This window comes from Carassius carassius, chromosome 1 (assembly GCF_963082965.1).
Source record: "Carassius carassius chromosome 1, fCarCar2.1, whole genome shotgun sequence".
NCBI lineage: Eukaryota > Metazoa > Chordata > Actinopteri > Cypriniformes > Cyprinidae > Carassius > Carassius carassius.
In genome coordinates this window covers 15,542,501-15,558,157 of record NC_081755.1, presented here as the reverse complement: position 1 = coordinate 15,558,157, position 15,657 = coordinate 15,542,501, and the positions used below count along the sequence as shown (strand labels likewise).

The 15,657-nt window shown below is 41.6% G+C and overlaps 1 protein-coding gene across 1 annotated transcript in view; it reads right to left on the bottom strand.

Annotated features, from left to right (window-relative positions):
- Positions 1-255: 255 nt before the first annotated feature.
- The window catches only part of LOC132148884 (gastrula zinc finger protein XlCGF57.1-like), a 62,866-nt gene continuing 47,464 nt past the window's right edge, over positions 256-15,657 (bottom strand). The window contains exon 3 of the mRNA XM_059557690.1: positions 256-2,010. Coding sequence (XP_059413673.1) covers positions 344-2,010 — 1,667 coding nt within the window. The 3' untranslated portion in view covers positions 256-343. The remainder of the gene's footprint in view (positions 2,011-15,657) is intronic.

Here is a 15,657-nt window from a genome sequence, read left to right as displayed (position 1 = left end):
GATTAATAGCTTTTAATATGACTCATCTTATACATCACATACAGTCTGTAGGATTCAACTTTTCCCCATGGTCAGTGTTAAAAAAGCAAACAAAAATCACAATATATTTCAATACTTGTAGAATCCATATATAGGATAGAATAAAAATCAATTCAGCACCCAGGTATTGTGATTGATATAGACCAAGTTTTGTGATATTACTGATCATGGCCTTTCTGATTTGTGATACTCATTTCAAACTGAAGACACATTAAAGCTCCTCTCCAGTATGAATCCTCATGTGCCTTTTAAAGTTTGCTTGTTGAGTAAAACTGTTTCCACACAGAGAGTGTGTGTAAGGCTTCTATCCTGTGTGAATCCTCATGTGGATATTAAGGTATCTTTTTTGAATGAAACGCTTTCCACACTGTTGGCAGTTGAAAGGTTTCTCTCCTGTGTGAAGTTTTATGTGGTCATTAAGAGTGTTTTTAAGAGTGAAACTCTTTCCACATTGAGGGCACGTGAAAGGTTTCTCTCCAGTGTGAATTCTAATGTGCCTGTTAAAGCTTCCTTGATGAGTTAAACCTTTTCCACACTGAGGGCATGTGAAAGGCTTCTCGCCGGTGTGAGTCCTCATGTGCCTTCTAAGGTTTCCTTTTTCATTGAAACTCTTTCCACACTGTTGGCAGGTGAAACGCCTCTCTCCTGTGTGAATCCTCATATGGACTTTAAGGCTGCTATGTTCAATGAAACTCTTTCCACACTGATGGCAGAGGAAAGGTTTCTCTCCTGTGTGAATTATCATGTGCCTTTTAAGGTAACTTTTTAGAATGAAACTCTTTCCACACTGTTGGCAGAGGAAAGGTTTTTCTCCTGTGTGAATTCTTATGTGGCCATTAAGATTGTTTTTATGTGCAAAACTCTTTCCACATTGAGGGCAGGTGAAAGGCCTCTCTCTAGTGTGAACTATCATGTGCCTTTTAACATATTTCTTTGAAGGGAAACTCTTTCCACATTGTTGGCAGCTGTAAGGCTTTTCTCCAGTGTGAATTCTCATGTGGACTTGAAGTTTTCCTTGTTGATCAAAACTCTTTCCACATTGTTGGCAGCTGTAAGGCTTTTCTCCCGTGTGAATTCTCATGTGGGCTTGAAGTTTTCCTTGTTGATCAAAACTCTTTCCACATTGTTGGCAGCTGTAAGGCTTTTCTCCAGTGTGAATTCTCATGTGGGCTTGAAGTTTTCCTTGTTGATCAAAACTCTTTCCACATTGTTGGCAGCTGTAAGGCTTTTCTCCAGTGTGAATTCTCATGTGGTCTTGAAGTTTTCCTGGTCGATCAAAACTCTTTCCACATTGTTGACAGCTGTAAGGCTTTTCTCCAGTGTGAACACTCATGTGGGCTTTAAGTTTTCCTTGTTGACCAAAACTCTTTCCACATTGTTGGCAGGTGAAAGGCCTCTCTGTAGTGTGAACTATCATGTGGCTTTTAAGATGGTTCTTTGAAGGGAAACTCTTTCCACATTGTTGGCAGCTGTAAGGCTTTTCTCCGGTGTGAATTCTCATGTGGACTTGAAGTTTTCCTGGTTGATCAAAACTCTTTCCACATTGTTGGCAGCTGTAAGGCTTTTCTCCAGTGTGAACACTCATGTGGACTTGAAGTTTTCCTTGTTGACCAAAACTCTTTCCACAGTGTTGGCAGGTGAAAGGCCTCTCTCTAGTGTGAACTATCATGTGGCTTTTAAGATGGTTCTTTGAAGGGAAACTCTTTCCACATTGTTGGCAGCTGTAAGGCTTTTCTCCCGTGTGAATTCTCATGTGGACTTGAAGTCTTCCTTGTCGATCAAAACTCTTTCCACATTGTTGGCAGGTGAAATGATATCTTATTCCAGTATTTTTAGGTATTTTTCGTGTCAAATTCTGTGTCATGTCAATCTGTGATCGACTGTATAATTTTTTTCCAGTTACGAAATTGTGTTTCTTAAAATCATCTTTATCTTGTATTTCATTCAGTTCTTCACTCTCTTCTTGCAGATCTTGGGCAAAAAGAGATAAAAAGAAGTTAGTACCTGCTTAAAAGCAACAGTAGAAGAGAAGTCAATAATTTCCAAATTTGCCATTTTTTGCTCCCAGTCCTGCACAGTTAAAGGTCCCATGACATTCCCTCAGCCATTTTAGAAAATGAGAGCTCAGATGGGCCGATCTGGAATATTTCCCTAATGATGTCATATGGGGAAAGGTTACCTCCCCTTACTCTGCTTTGTCTGCCCACAGAATTTGGAGAAAATGGGTTCAGTTTATTTTTTACATTTAATTCAGTCGCAATGTCAGCACAGGCGTTACAAAAATACTTTTACGATATCGATTTGACAGCACCGCCACAAGCAGTGAGTAACAGTGTTCATTAATGCCTTATCTGTGATCAGGGATTTCTGATGTGTAGCTAATTATTCAAGTTCACACAGACTTTCTTTCTAAATCATTTAATACTGTTTATGCATCAGTTTATCAAGCCAGTGACTAAACGATCAACTTCACATTGTTTTTCTTAGTACCATAGCATGAAACAAATCTGTTATTTAAATTGTGATTAAACTACAAAGAGCGGTTAAAAAATGCTCCCTTTATATTTTTCAGAGCCAATCAATCAATCACACATTGTGAGTAGATCTGCAGACTTGCCCAAACTGCCGTTATAATGAATGACGCTGTTATGCTGCACAACGAAGCTTACTGTATTCATGTCGATACTGTGTTTGCTGTTAGTTGTGGTGAAAGTATTTTGTGAGCGAAAATGCATTACAATGACGAGATCACTGCGTTCCCATGATAAACAGACTGTCTACTCAATGCTCATCACTGCAGCCTTTCATGTGATGGGAAAAGATTAAAAAAATAATGCTATAAATCAACACTTCCACGATCCTTTAATCCCGACAGCTGTAATAGTAAAATTAAAGCTGCAAGCAGCAATGAACGGGCCCTCGCACCCGGGCTCCCCACCAGCGAGTGGCATTAGTAAAAAGGTGATTGGTGAGAAATATGCTTTAAAATTATAAATATAATGGGAATATATCAAAGTATATTCCATATATGTTCCAATCTTCCTGTTGCCAGCAGGTGGTGCTATCATTATAATGGAATATTGGCCTTCATATGTGTTCAGGCCAGGACTCTTATCGAACATGTGCAGTTTGGGGAAGATCGAACATTTTATGCCTGAGTTACAACAACTTCTCTTGCTGTGGCGAGACATCAAATTTTGTCATGGCGCCATGGACACGCTCTTTAACAAAAACTCAAGATTGCCACAATTTAACATTGTACAGGCCTTTAGATTAGACTGACCACAAAAAATACATTAATGTCAAAAAATCTCTAAGAGTAGTTTGTCTCAGCGTAAAATATGTCACTTCCTGTTGTCAGCAGGTTGCGCTATGACTATAACTGAATATGGGCATGTAGATCTGTTAAGGGCAGAAGTCTTCTCTAACATGCGAAGTTTGGGGCAGATTGGACATTGTATGTCTGAGTTACAGCAACTTCCTTTTTCATGGCGAAACATCGAAATTTGTCAGGCCGCCATGGACACGCCCTTTAACGAAACCTCAAGATCTTAGCAATTTAACTTCGCAAAGACCTTTAGATTACACTGACCAAGTTTGGTGTTGATCTGAATAAATCTCTAGGAGGAGTTCGTTAAAGTACAACCCCTAAAAATGCCAAAAACAACACCAATTTTGCAGAGAAAATTCTAAATAACTGACTTCCTGTTTGGATTCGGATTTTGTACCAAGAAAATTTTTCGTAGATATTGGTGTGTTATATGTGTGTACCGATTTTTGTACGTGTACGTGAAACATAGCTCGAGGCGCACTCCGTTGAAAGTGTATATGCACTCCGTTGAACATGTATAGGTGGCGCTATCGAGCCATGTTGCCACACTCAATGGAATTTTGGCCTTCAGATCTGTTCAGGCCAGGACCCTTATCACACATGTGAAGTTTGGGAAAGATCGGACATTTTATGCCTGAGTTATAACTAGGGCTGTGACGGTGGCAGATTTTTAACACCGCGGTAGTCATGGACCAACAACCGCCGGTGGCACGGTGTTTGAAAAAAAAAACCTAAATAATAATAAATAAATAAATATATAACATTAGTGTCAAAATTTGCTCGTTAACGAAGGCGATCATTTTTTTCCAGTTTAACGTAGGGGCAGGGATGGCCATTCACTGCGAAATAAACTAATATGCAAGCAGTGTCGTGGTCAGTTAATTCATGGAATTACCAAAAAAGGGTGATTAAAGCTGACTTAAACTGTGCATGCATGTACTATATTTTATATATATTATATACAGGATATATTTATATGTATGCACGTCTAGAAATCACTCATCTAACACATCCTATTTAACTCGTCAGTTCGTGTTTATTTGAGCACTTCTGTCAGTGAACGCCGCCTGCAAAACACTAAAATAAATATCAAAGAAATAATGTTTATTTAGGCTACAAGAAAGTAGCCTAAATAAGAAAGTTAAATACACCCTGTCTAACGGACGCGAGCGACGCAGTGCGACAAAATACTCATTATAATCAGTAATGCTAAACTGGATGCAGTACAACACGACATGATAAATCCCCCGTCCGGTCTGTGAGGTACTGACACGGAGTTCAAATGTCCTGTATAAACACTAGACAGACTAAACCTGTCGCAACGAGGTTGTGTTGCGTCCGGTTTACTTTTCCGCCACCAAGCAAGCTCAGTAGCTAACTCCTCATCTGCACGCGCTCTCTTTGAAATAGGAATCCGTTGGCATATTTCTTGTTACCATCTTTTATTTATCGCTGTCTCGTTTGTATTTGGCCAGTTTGGAGAAAGCCTCACCAAACCTGACCAGCCAGCGTTTGCGATCACGAGAACTTGTGCAAACGCTGATGGGTGACATGAATGCAGATGACTCCAGATCGGTGATGTGGTATTTGCTTTCCCAACAAGATCCATCGCCCAACACTAAACTAATTTGCTGTATTTTCCTGCGCTCAAATCTTCCAATCTAAAGGAAACGCTGTGTTTGAGGTAATTTGTTAATTACCATAGACTTAGAATTTGCAACTATTACAGTTATTACACTTATATACAAAACTTTGTATTATGCTTGCTATAGAGTTTGTGACGTCACGTGCACTACCGCGGGTGGCAGTAGACAACCGCGGTAGCAACCGACCACCGCGGTGACACGGTTGTCATGGCAACCGTCACAGCCCTAGTTATAACATCTTTTATTCCCATGGTGAGAAATCGAACTTCGTCACGGCGCCATGGACAGGCCTTTTAACAAAAACTCAAGATCTTCACAACTAAACATCACACAGGTTTTTAGACTAGATTGACCACAAAAAAGACATTGATGTCATAATATTTCTAGGAGTAGTTTGTCGCAGTTTAAAATTTGTCACTTCCTGTTGCCAATAGCTGGCGCTATGACTATAACTGAATATCCGCATGTAGATCTGTTCAGGTCAAGAGTCTTATCCAACATGTGAAGTTTGGGGCAGATTGGACATTGTAAGTCTGAGTTACAGCAACTTCCTTTATTATGACGATAAATTGAAATTTGTCAGGCCGCTATGGACACGCCCTTTAACGAAGCCTCAAGTCCTTCGCAATTTAACATCGCAAATGGCTTTAGATTACACTAAGTTTGGTGTTGATCTGAATAAATCTCTAGGAGGAGTTCGTTAAAGTACAACCCCTGAAAATTGCAAAAACAACACCAATTTTGCAGGGAAACTTCAAAATAACTGACTTCCTGTTGGGATTCGGATTTCATACCAAGAGACTTTTTTGTAGGTATTGGTGTTACATGTGTGTACCAATTTTTGTACATGTACGTGAAACATAGCTCGAGGCGTACTCCGTTGAATGTGTATAGGTGGCGCTATAGAGCCATTTTGCCACACCCGATGGACTTTTGCCCTTTGGATGTGTTCAAGCCAGGACTCTTATCAAACATGTGAAGTTTGGGCAAGATCGGACATTTAATGCCTGACTTACAACAACTTTTATTCCCATGGCGAGACTTTGAACTTTGTCACGGCGCCATGGACATGCCTTTTCAAGAAAACCCAAGATCTTCATAATTTAACATTGCACAGGCCTTTAGATAAGACTGACCACAAAAAATACATTAATGTCAAAAGATATCTAGGAGTAGTTTGTCGCAGCGTAAAACATGTCATCGAAATTCGCCAGGCCGCCACACACACGCCCTTCAACGAAAACTCAACATCTTAGCAATTTAACATCGCAAAGGCCTTAAGATTACACTGACCAAATTTGGTGTTGATCTGAATAAATCTCTAGGAGGAGTTTGTCAAAATACAACGCATGGAAATGACAAAAATGACACAAAATTTGCTCATAAAATTAAAAATAACTGACTTCCTGTTGGGTCTCGGATTTTGCTCCAAGAGACTTTTTGGTAGGTATTGGAGAGTTACATGTGTATACCAATTTTCATACATGTACGTGAAACTTAGCTCGAGGCGCACATCGTTGTACTTGTATAGGTGGAGATGTCTAGCCATTTTGCCACACCCTCTTCTGAAACCCATATCAGACGTAAATTTTCGCCAGTTCTGAGGTGTGTGCAAAGTTTCATGACTTTTCGAGCATGTTTAGGCCCTCAAAAATGTGATTCATTTTGGAGAAGAAGTATAATAATAATAAATATAGCTGCAAGCAGCGATGGCGGGCTCAAGCCATCTTTTCCATTCTTTTCCAGTTAATGTGTTATGTAAATTAATTAAATTAACTGGTTTAGGATTACAAATTAACTTGTACTAGTTTTTTTTGTCCCTAAAACTGACAGAAAATGATGAGGCCTAAGATATTTCTTAAACTGTAATGATGAAAACAACAACAACACAAAATTACAGATTTTTTTTCTGCTGGTGATTAAAGAGATGTTAACTCTGAGATGTCTCTCTCTCTCTCTCTCTCAAAAATTTATTAGTGTTTTGTAATGATTTTATTGACCTATAATTCTGGTGATTAAGGAGATGATTAAGGGTGTACTCACACTAGCCAGTTTGAACCGTGCCCGAGTGCGTTTGACCACCAAAGCGCGGTTCGTTTGACTAGTGTGAGTGCTCCGAACCGTGCCCGGGCACGGCTCGATTAGCCGGCCCTGGCCCGCTTGGAAGAGGTGGGCCAGAGCACGGTTCAGTTGGACTCGGGCGCGGTTCGCATGCAGTGTGAGCGCTAACCGTGCTGGAGCACGGAACAGGACGCGTGACGTCAATGCTGCAAAGTCCTTGCTGCACTTCAGCTGGTACCTTGCAAACCTCCTCATACGAGCAGCACGATTACGTGAAAACTTTCGCGCCACTAAGGCGACACATCTGTTTAACAACAGGCTGTGAGAGGGCTGTGGACCAAACGACACAAAATTATCCACAAAGAAAACAGAGCGATGGACTCCTTTATTTAACTGAACAGAGATGACATAACTGAATCCAATGATGAACTGCCTTTAACTATCATTTTGCATTATTGACACTGTTTTCCTAATGAATGTTGTTCAGTTGCTTTGACGCAATGTATTTTGTTTAAAGCGCTATATAAATAAATAAAGGTGACTCCATTATGTTCAGAGAGCGCCGCTCTTCCTGTTTATCCCGAAACCGTCGCACCATAATGACGTAAGCGTGCTCCGGCACGAATGCTGAAACCCTATGTGAGTGCAGGCCAGAGGGGGAGTGGGGAGGGGGGACAATCGTACTCGGGCCCGGTTCATGGCAACCGTGCCTAGTGCGAGTACACCCTAAGTCTCCCTTCCCTCCCTCTCCCTCTCTCTCTCTCTCTCTGATACCCAGCCCCTCTCCCTCCCCCACACATTCACACAAACTCTGCACACACACACACACACACACACACACAACCCACAGTGACAGAGGGACAGAGTGACATCAGATGTATGATAGTTTTTTAATTTTCTATCATAAAGTGTTGTATAGTCATGAAACTATGCATATTTCCTCAGAATGACTTGTCTTCTATGTGTACATTTTTTTTGAAGTGTTTAGAAGCTGCACTTGTTATTTCAAACTACTAACTTCAAACTACTTACTACTGTTATTTCAAAAAATCACCACGACAAAACCATTCAAGCTATCCAAAATTCATTCGCACCTGTTCTGTAAGATAAATTCTTTAAACAGTGGTAAAAGAGGATGTGGTGCTGATCCTTCAAGAGTCACTCAAAACTTATCTGTCCATAAAGCCTATAAAGAACTATTCTTAATATACAGTATTTCACAATACTTCAACTTGTTATTCTAATTAAGTGAGGGTCATTTCATCATTAAAATACATAAAATACATATTTTTCTTTGAAAGATTTCTATAAATGATTTAAATCATACTCGTTTCTACAAAAATTATTTAAAAGTAATCCTATAGCTCCATCTGGTGTCCATTATTGGTACTAAGAATTGCAAGCTTGATTTATAAGTTATGATAGTTTTAATTTTATGATGGCTCCTGAACATGATAAAGCTATGAAACTTACTGTGCTTCCTTCAAATGATGACTTCTACGTATATAAAAAAATATGAAGAGTTAGAATGAAAATTTTTAAAGATATAGTAAAATAACTATTATATTGTTTTGTGTTACTTTAATAAATTCCTATGGCCACACCATTTAAGGTATCCTAAACCCATTCGCAATTTAACATCTTCAGTATATTAGCATCATGTTGAAAAAGTTTCGTGTGAACTACTTGTGTCTTCTCGGAGGAGTATGAATTCATTTACAGGCTGATTTTATCATAAATCCACAATAAAATTTCTGAGTTCTGTATCAATCTGTGTTGTTGTTTGTTTATTTTTATTTTTTTATTTTTCATAGAAAGATTACAGACCCTTTACTCTCCTTTTTAATAAATGTGCTTATAAACCAAGAACGAGCTATTTATAGCTGTATTTATAAACTGCTTACTACTGACTATTAATATTGGGACAAGGCTTTATAAAGCATGAACTGACTGTTTACTAATGAGTGCAGTTATTATGAAGTGTTATCGATGCATTTGCTAATGTTAACAAATTAGACATTATTTTACAGTGTTATAAAATCCTTTAATGACTTATAAGCATTTGTGAAAGTTCTGCTTGCATTACAGCTTAGTCTTGATCTGTGAGTTGAACAGATTTACTGTTACATTCATGAGATTATGAAAATTCAGATACATGTCATGTCACAGGGTGTCAGAGGTCAGTATCAAATGAGGTTGAAATTATTATTTGCAGCACAAAAGGTTTTTTAGGATTTTTAAAAATCCCTAAAACTGTCAGAAAAGGATAAGGCCTAAGATATTGCTATGTGAGTGGCTAAATTTATTTTTGTTTTTATAATTATAATGCATAAACTATGAAATTATACAAAATGTATAAAAAAGTACAACAGTTATTGTTTTCCAATGTTTTTTATTTATTTATTTATTTTGGATTTACATTTTAAAAAAATTGCCTACTTCAATCATTCTAAACAGCTTGAATAAAACCAGTTAATATTTATTATAGACCACTGTAACTGTCTATAATCTAACAAACAAGTTTATTATGAAAATAAAAGTGTGTACACCAGATAAATTGGACGATAAAGAAATTGCTAACAATAGTATAATAGAGTATGTTTTAGGTTTTTAGGCGTTTAGATGCAGAAATGGACAAATCAAATGTAAAATAAAATGTACTTGATTTAATAAAATATAGATTAATTCTTGTTAGAGCAAAATAAATTAATAAATAAATACGTACACACATAAAAAAAAGCAGCCAAGACGAATGGGTTTCCTTTTTTTTAATATAGATTAAAATTGAAGACAGAAGCAGCTGGTAAATGCTGTCACTTTAATATTCAAATCCAGTAGATCCACTTTTTTTTCACAGATTTATTTCTCAACGGTTTATGTTCACGTGGCTGTTTTCGTTTATATTCGCCAAGCTATTATGTATTTTGAGATAATCTTGTCCGTGATGTGTTCGTTCGTACGACGAAAGGCAGAATCCTGCAGCTCAAGAGATATATGTTATTCTGCCAGTCGCGCTTTCAAATAGTCTTTCACACTTAAACGGGTCACAAACACCTGCATTTAGCTCTTGTTGTGTTATAATGGGTGTATTGTGTGCATTTGTGGTAATATTTTATTTTAAAAAGCTCTTAAACAAGAATACATTCGTTAGTTTATAACTTGTGACACTGTACGCGCTGATCGGAGGCTGTGATTTCAGATAGGCAGCCGCAAATATTTCATTTTCACACAAACAGTTCACAAACATCTGAATTTAGCTCTTGGTGTGTTCTAATTGTTGAATTGTGTGATATCGCTGTAATATTTTATTTTTAATAGCTATAAAACAAGAATAAACTCGTTTTTTTTGAGCTCGTCATTCCACACGCTCGTGCTCAGAGCCCTGACCCGGTAATAATCAAATATGTTGGTTTAGCTTGTCAGTGTGAATTAAATCTTAGTATTTATTTGTATTTTTAACCGATTTAAAAGAGAAACTAAAGGAGAGTCTCCTCCCTTTTTAGTCCGGGAATTGCACCTGTAGGGGCGCTATTTCTCTGAGACAATGGAAGTCTAAGCACACACACTCAAACAGAGGGACAGAGTGAGATGAGATGTCTGACAGTTTTTTAAATTTCTGTTATCCATACAGTGTTGTAAAGTCGTGAAACTATGCATATTTCCTCAGAATGACTTTTACATCTGTATGAAAAAATTATTTGACGTGTTTGGAATTTAAAAATACAATACAATTAATGATTCCCTTTTTACGGTCATTTAAAAAAATCACCACGGCAAAACCATTCAAGCTATCCAAAATCCATTCGCAATTTAAGTTCCTCAATTTTTTTGCAACATGTAGACAAAGTTTGGTGTGTATAGTGTTACTCTCCTCTGAGCAGTATGCATTAATTCACAGCTAAATGTAAAAAAAAAATCCACATTCAAATCAATATAGCCGACTTCCTGTTGGTCGTAGCTGATGACTGTGAATTAGAAAGTTGTCCGTCTTGATAAGAACAATTTATGTACCGAGTTTGGTGTCTGTAGCTAAAACTACCCCCCCCCACTTTTGAAAAAAGGTGGCGCTATAGAGTGCCTCTTCCAAGCCCTCTTATGAACTTTTGCCAGTGTCTAGTTATCATTAATACTGATATGTGTTCTGAGTTTGATGAAATTCTAAGCATGTTATATGCCTCAAAATTATCTGAGAATTATTCCAGTTTGACATGTTGCCACGGCAACAATATTTTTAGATATCAATATCGCCCCAGCAGATTTATACCGGCTGTGTTTTAACATTATTCTGATGAAGTTTGAAGCAAATTGAGTAAAAATAAGATGCTGAATTCAAAGCATTTTGAAAATGACACACTTCCTGCTGCCAGTTGGTGGCGCTATAACTTTGACTCCTAATAGTCACATGCGATCGACATCATACAACGAATAATCTGATGAAGTTTGATTAAAATCAGGAAATGTATGTGGATGGTATTAGACACTTCCTGTTTCTCATTTCTCGCCATAATTTCAACGCCTCGCCACATGCAAACCGTTCGAGATATCAAAAATCCCCTGGCAATTTTTCATCCCAAATGTCTTGAGATCATGTTGACCGAGTTTGGTGGCAAGTCTATCAAATTCCAGAGCATGCGCTTTTTACATAACTCTAAATAGCTGACTTCCTGTTGGGCGGAGCCTATGACATGCAATACGAAAGTTGTTCGGCACAATGAGATCTATATGTGTATGAGTTTCATATTAATACGTGCAAGTATGTGTGAGCTATACTTCAACATTTCTGACTGTGTTCCTGTCACGATCGGTGTTACAGAAAACACAGGAGAGAGAACCAATTGCGGGTATGTATTTATTAAAGGGGCAATCCAAAGAATAAACAGTCCAGGCAAAACACGAAGACAAGGCACGGCAAGATCAAGACTACGGATTAACTTTAACATAAGACATTAAACAAGGACTCCGTCACACAGACTCAGACAGACCGGGTATAAATACACAGAAGGATAATGAGGGAACAGGAGACAGGTGGGGAACAATCAATTACTAAACAGGAGGAAGGTGACCAAATGAGGGAACAGGAAGTGATACGGAGACAGACACCGTGAGAAAGGAGGACACCTAGTGGAAACCCAGGGAACACAACCCAGACACTGTGACAGGACCCCCCCTCTACGAAGCGGCTCCCAGACGCTCCACGACAAGACACGACACAGACCAGGAGGGAGGCGGACAGGTGGAGGCTCAGGGGGAGGGACGGAGGGCCAGACTCACTGAGGGGAACAGACAGAAACATAACAGAAACCAAGAAACACAAAACAGAAATCCATAAGGACATCGTGTGGCACCCCCCAGGGCGGAGCAGAAGACCACCACAGCCGTGTGGTCAAGGCGGAAGCCCCCCAGGGCGGAGCAGAAGACCACCACAACCGTGTGGTCAGGACGGAAGCCCCCCAGGGCGGAGCAGAAGACCACCACAACCGTGTGGTCAGGACGGAAGCCCCACAGGGCGGAGCAGAAGAGCACCACGTCCATGTGTGAAAAAGCCAGAGTTCTCCAGGGCGGAGCGGAAGACCCCCACAGCCGTGTGGTCAGGGCGGAAGGCCCCCAGGGCGGAGCAGAAGACCACCACAGCCATGTGGTCAGGACCAGAGCCCCCCAAGGCGGAGCAGACCTCCGTGCGGCTGGACCAACGGGACGACGAAACTCTTGTAATTCCCTGGTGTCCTTACTGGACTCCAGAAGATTGGTGCTGGCCTGACACTGCTCATGAAGATCATTGGTGACTTGCATTTGCTCATGAAGATCAATGGTGACTTGCCTTTGTTCATGAAGATCAGAGGTGACTTGCCCTTGTTCATGAAGATCACCGGTGACTTGACTCAGTCCTTGAAGATCACCGGTGACTTGACTTGACTCTGAAAGGTCAACGGTGACTAGCCCTGACTCTGGAGGATCAGCGGTGACTAGCCCTGACTCTGGAGGATCAGCGGTGACTAGCCCTGACTCTGGAGGATCAGCGGTGACTAGCCCTGACTCTGGAGAGTTCACTGGCACCTGACTCGACTCTGGAGAGTTCACTGGCACCTGACTCGACTCTGGAGAGTTCACTGGCACCTGACTCGACTCTGGAGAGTTCACTGGCACCTGACTCGACTCTGGATAGTTCACTGGCACCTGACTCGACTCTGGAGAGTTCACTGACACCTGACTCGACTCTGGAGAGTTCACTGGCACCTGACTCGACTCTGGAGAGTTCACTGGCACCTGACTCGACTCTGGAGGGTCAACTGGAACCTGACTCGACTCCGGAGGGTCAGCTGAGACTCTCATCCTGTGCAGCGGCGCTGGGCAAGCAGCCATCTTGGGCCATGACTCTGGACAGGCGGCCATCTTGTACTGTGGTGCTGGGCTGGCGGCCATCTGGGGTTGTGGCGCTGGACTGGCGGCCATCTTGTACTGTGGCACTGGACCGGTGGCCAATTTGGGCATTGGCGCTGGGTTAGCGGCCATCTTGTGCTGTGGCGCTGGACTGACGGCCATCTTGTGCTGTGGCCCTGGACTGACGGCCATCTGGTGCTGTGGCGCTAGGCTGACGGCCATCTTGGGCTGTGGAGCTGAACCGGTGGCCAATTTGGGCATTGGCGCTGGGCTGGCGGCCATCTTGGGCTGTGGCGCTGGAACGGTGGCCAATTTGGGCATTGGCGCTGGGTTAGCGGCCATCTTGTGCTGTGGCGCTTGGCTGGTAGCCATCCTGGGCAGTGGTGCTGGACTGGCGGCCAACTTGGGTTGTGGCGTTTGGCTGGTAGCCATCCTGGGCAGTGGTGCTGGACTGGCGGCCATCTTGGGTTGTGGCGCTTGGCTGGTTGCCATCCTGGGCAGTGGTGCTGGGCTGACGACCACCCCGCCGGAAGAGACAGAAGTGGCTGGGGCATCCCACCGAATCCGATGCTGCAGGTAGCGCACGAATTCCCAGAATTCCAGTGTCTCTAACTGCGCCATCTCCTCCTGAGACACTGGATAATCCAGCCCGCCATTGAAATAGTCCTTGAGGGCCACATCGTTGTAGCCCGTGCCCTCGGCCAGGGACCAGAACACCTGAGCCAGGGCACCCACTTCATTGCCCTCTTGGCGGAGGGCGGTCAACCGAACGGAAAAACGACATACCGCTGGTTCCTAGTGTGACGGAGTCCTTCTGTCACGATCAGTGTTACAGAACACGGGAGAGAGAACCAATTGCGGGTATGTATTTATTAAAGGGGCAATCCAAAGAATAAACAGTCCAGGCAGGGGTCGATATCCAACAAATCCAAACATAAACAAAACACGAAGACAAGGCACAGAAAGATCAAGACTACGGATTAACTTTAACATAAGACATTAAACAAGGAGTCCATCACACAGACTCAGACAGACCGGGTATAAATACACAGAAGGATAATGAGGCAACAGGAGACAGGTGGGGAACAATCAATTACTAAACAGGAGGAAGGTGACCAAATAAGGGAACAGGAAGTGATAAGGAGACAGACACCGTGAGAAAGGAGGACACCTAGTGGAAACCCAGGGAACACAACCCAGACACTGTGACAGTTCCAGGGGGCGCTGTAGAGCCCCTGTGCCACGCTTGGGTTTCAGCCTTTGCGAGCTCCTAAAGGCCACAGATTCCAAGGTGTGCACAAATTTTCAAGAGTTTTTGAGCATGTTAAGGGCCCCAAAAGCCCCCACAACTTTGATGAAAAATATTAATACTAAACCCTAAATAGCCAACTTCCTGTTGGGCGGAGCCTATGACATGCAGTATGAAAGTTGTTTGGTTTGATGAGATCTACATGTGTACCGATTTTCATATGTCTACGTGCAAGTATGCATGATATATGGGCCTCCATATTCCAGGAGGCGCTGTAGAGCCCCTGTGCCACGCCCATGTATCAGTCTCTGCCCGGCCCTAATGGCCGCAGGTTCCAATGTGTGTGCCAATTTTCAAGACTTTTTAAGCATGTTAAGGGCCCCAAAAGCCCCCGAGACGTTGGAAAATAATAAGAAATATAGCTGCAGCCAGCGATGTCGGGCCCGAGCTGTCAACGCAACTGCCACCCCGTGGCATCAGGAAAACTGTGCCCAGCGGGCACATACACAGTAACCCTCTGGCACAGTGGTGTCCAACCCTCTTAATGGCGATCGACTGTCCTGCAAAGTTTAGCTCCAACCCTAATCAAACACACCTGAAGAAAGAGAGTTTGACACGTTGCCATGGCAATAATATTATAGCTATTAATATCCCCTCAAATGTTTTGTATCAGCCGTGTTTTGACATTATTCTGAAGAAGTTTCAAGCAAATCGAGTAAAAATAAGATGCTGAATTCAAAGCATTTTGAAAATGACACACTTCCTGCTGACAGTTGGTGGCGCTATAACTTTGACTCCTAAAAGTCACATCTATGCGATCGGCAACACAACGAACAAAGCACTGAAGTTTGATAAAAATCAGAAAATGTATGTGGATGTTATTATGTACTTCCCATCTTTGAACTTTTGCCATCTGGCCGGCGCCTCAGAGCCGCAAATACAAGAACAGCAAG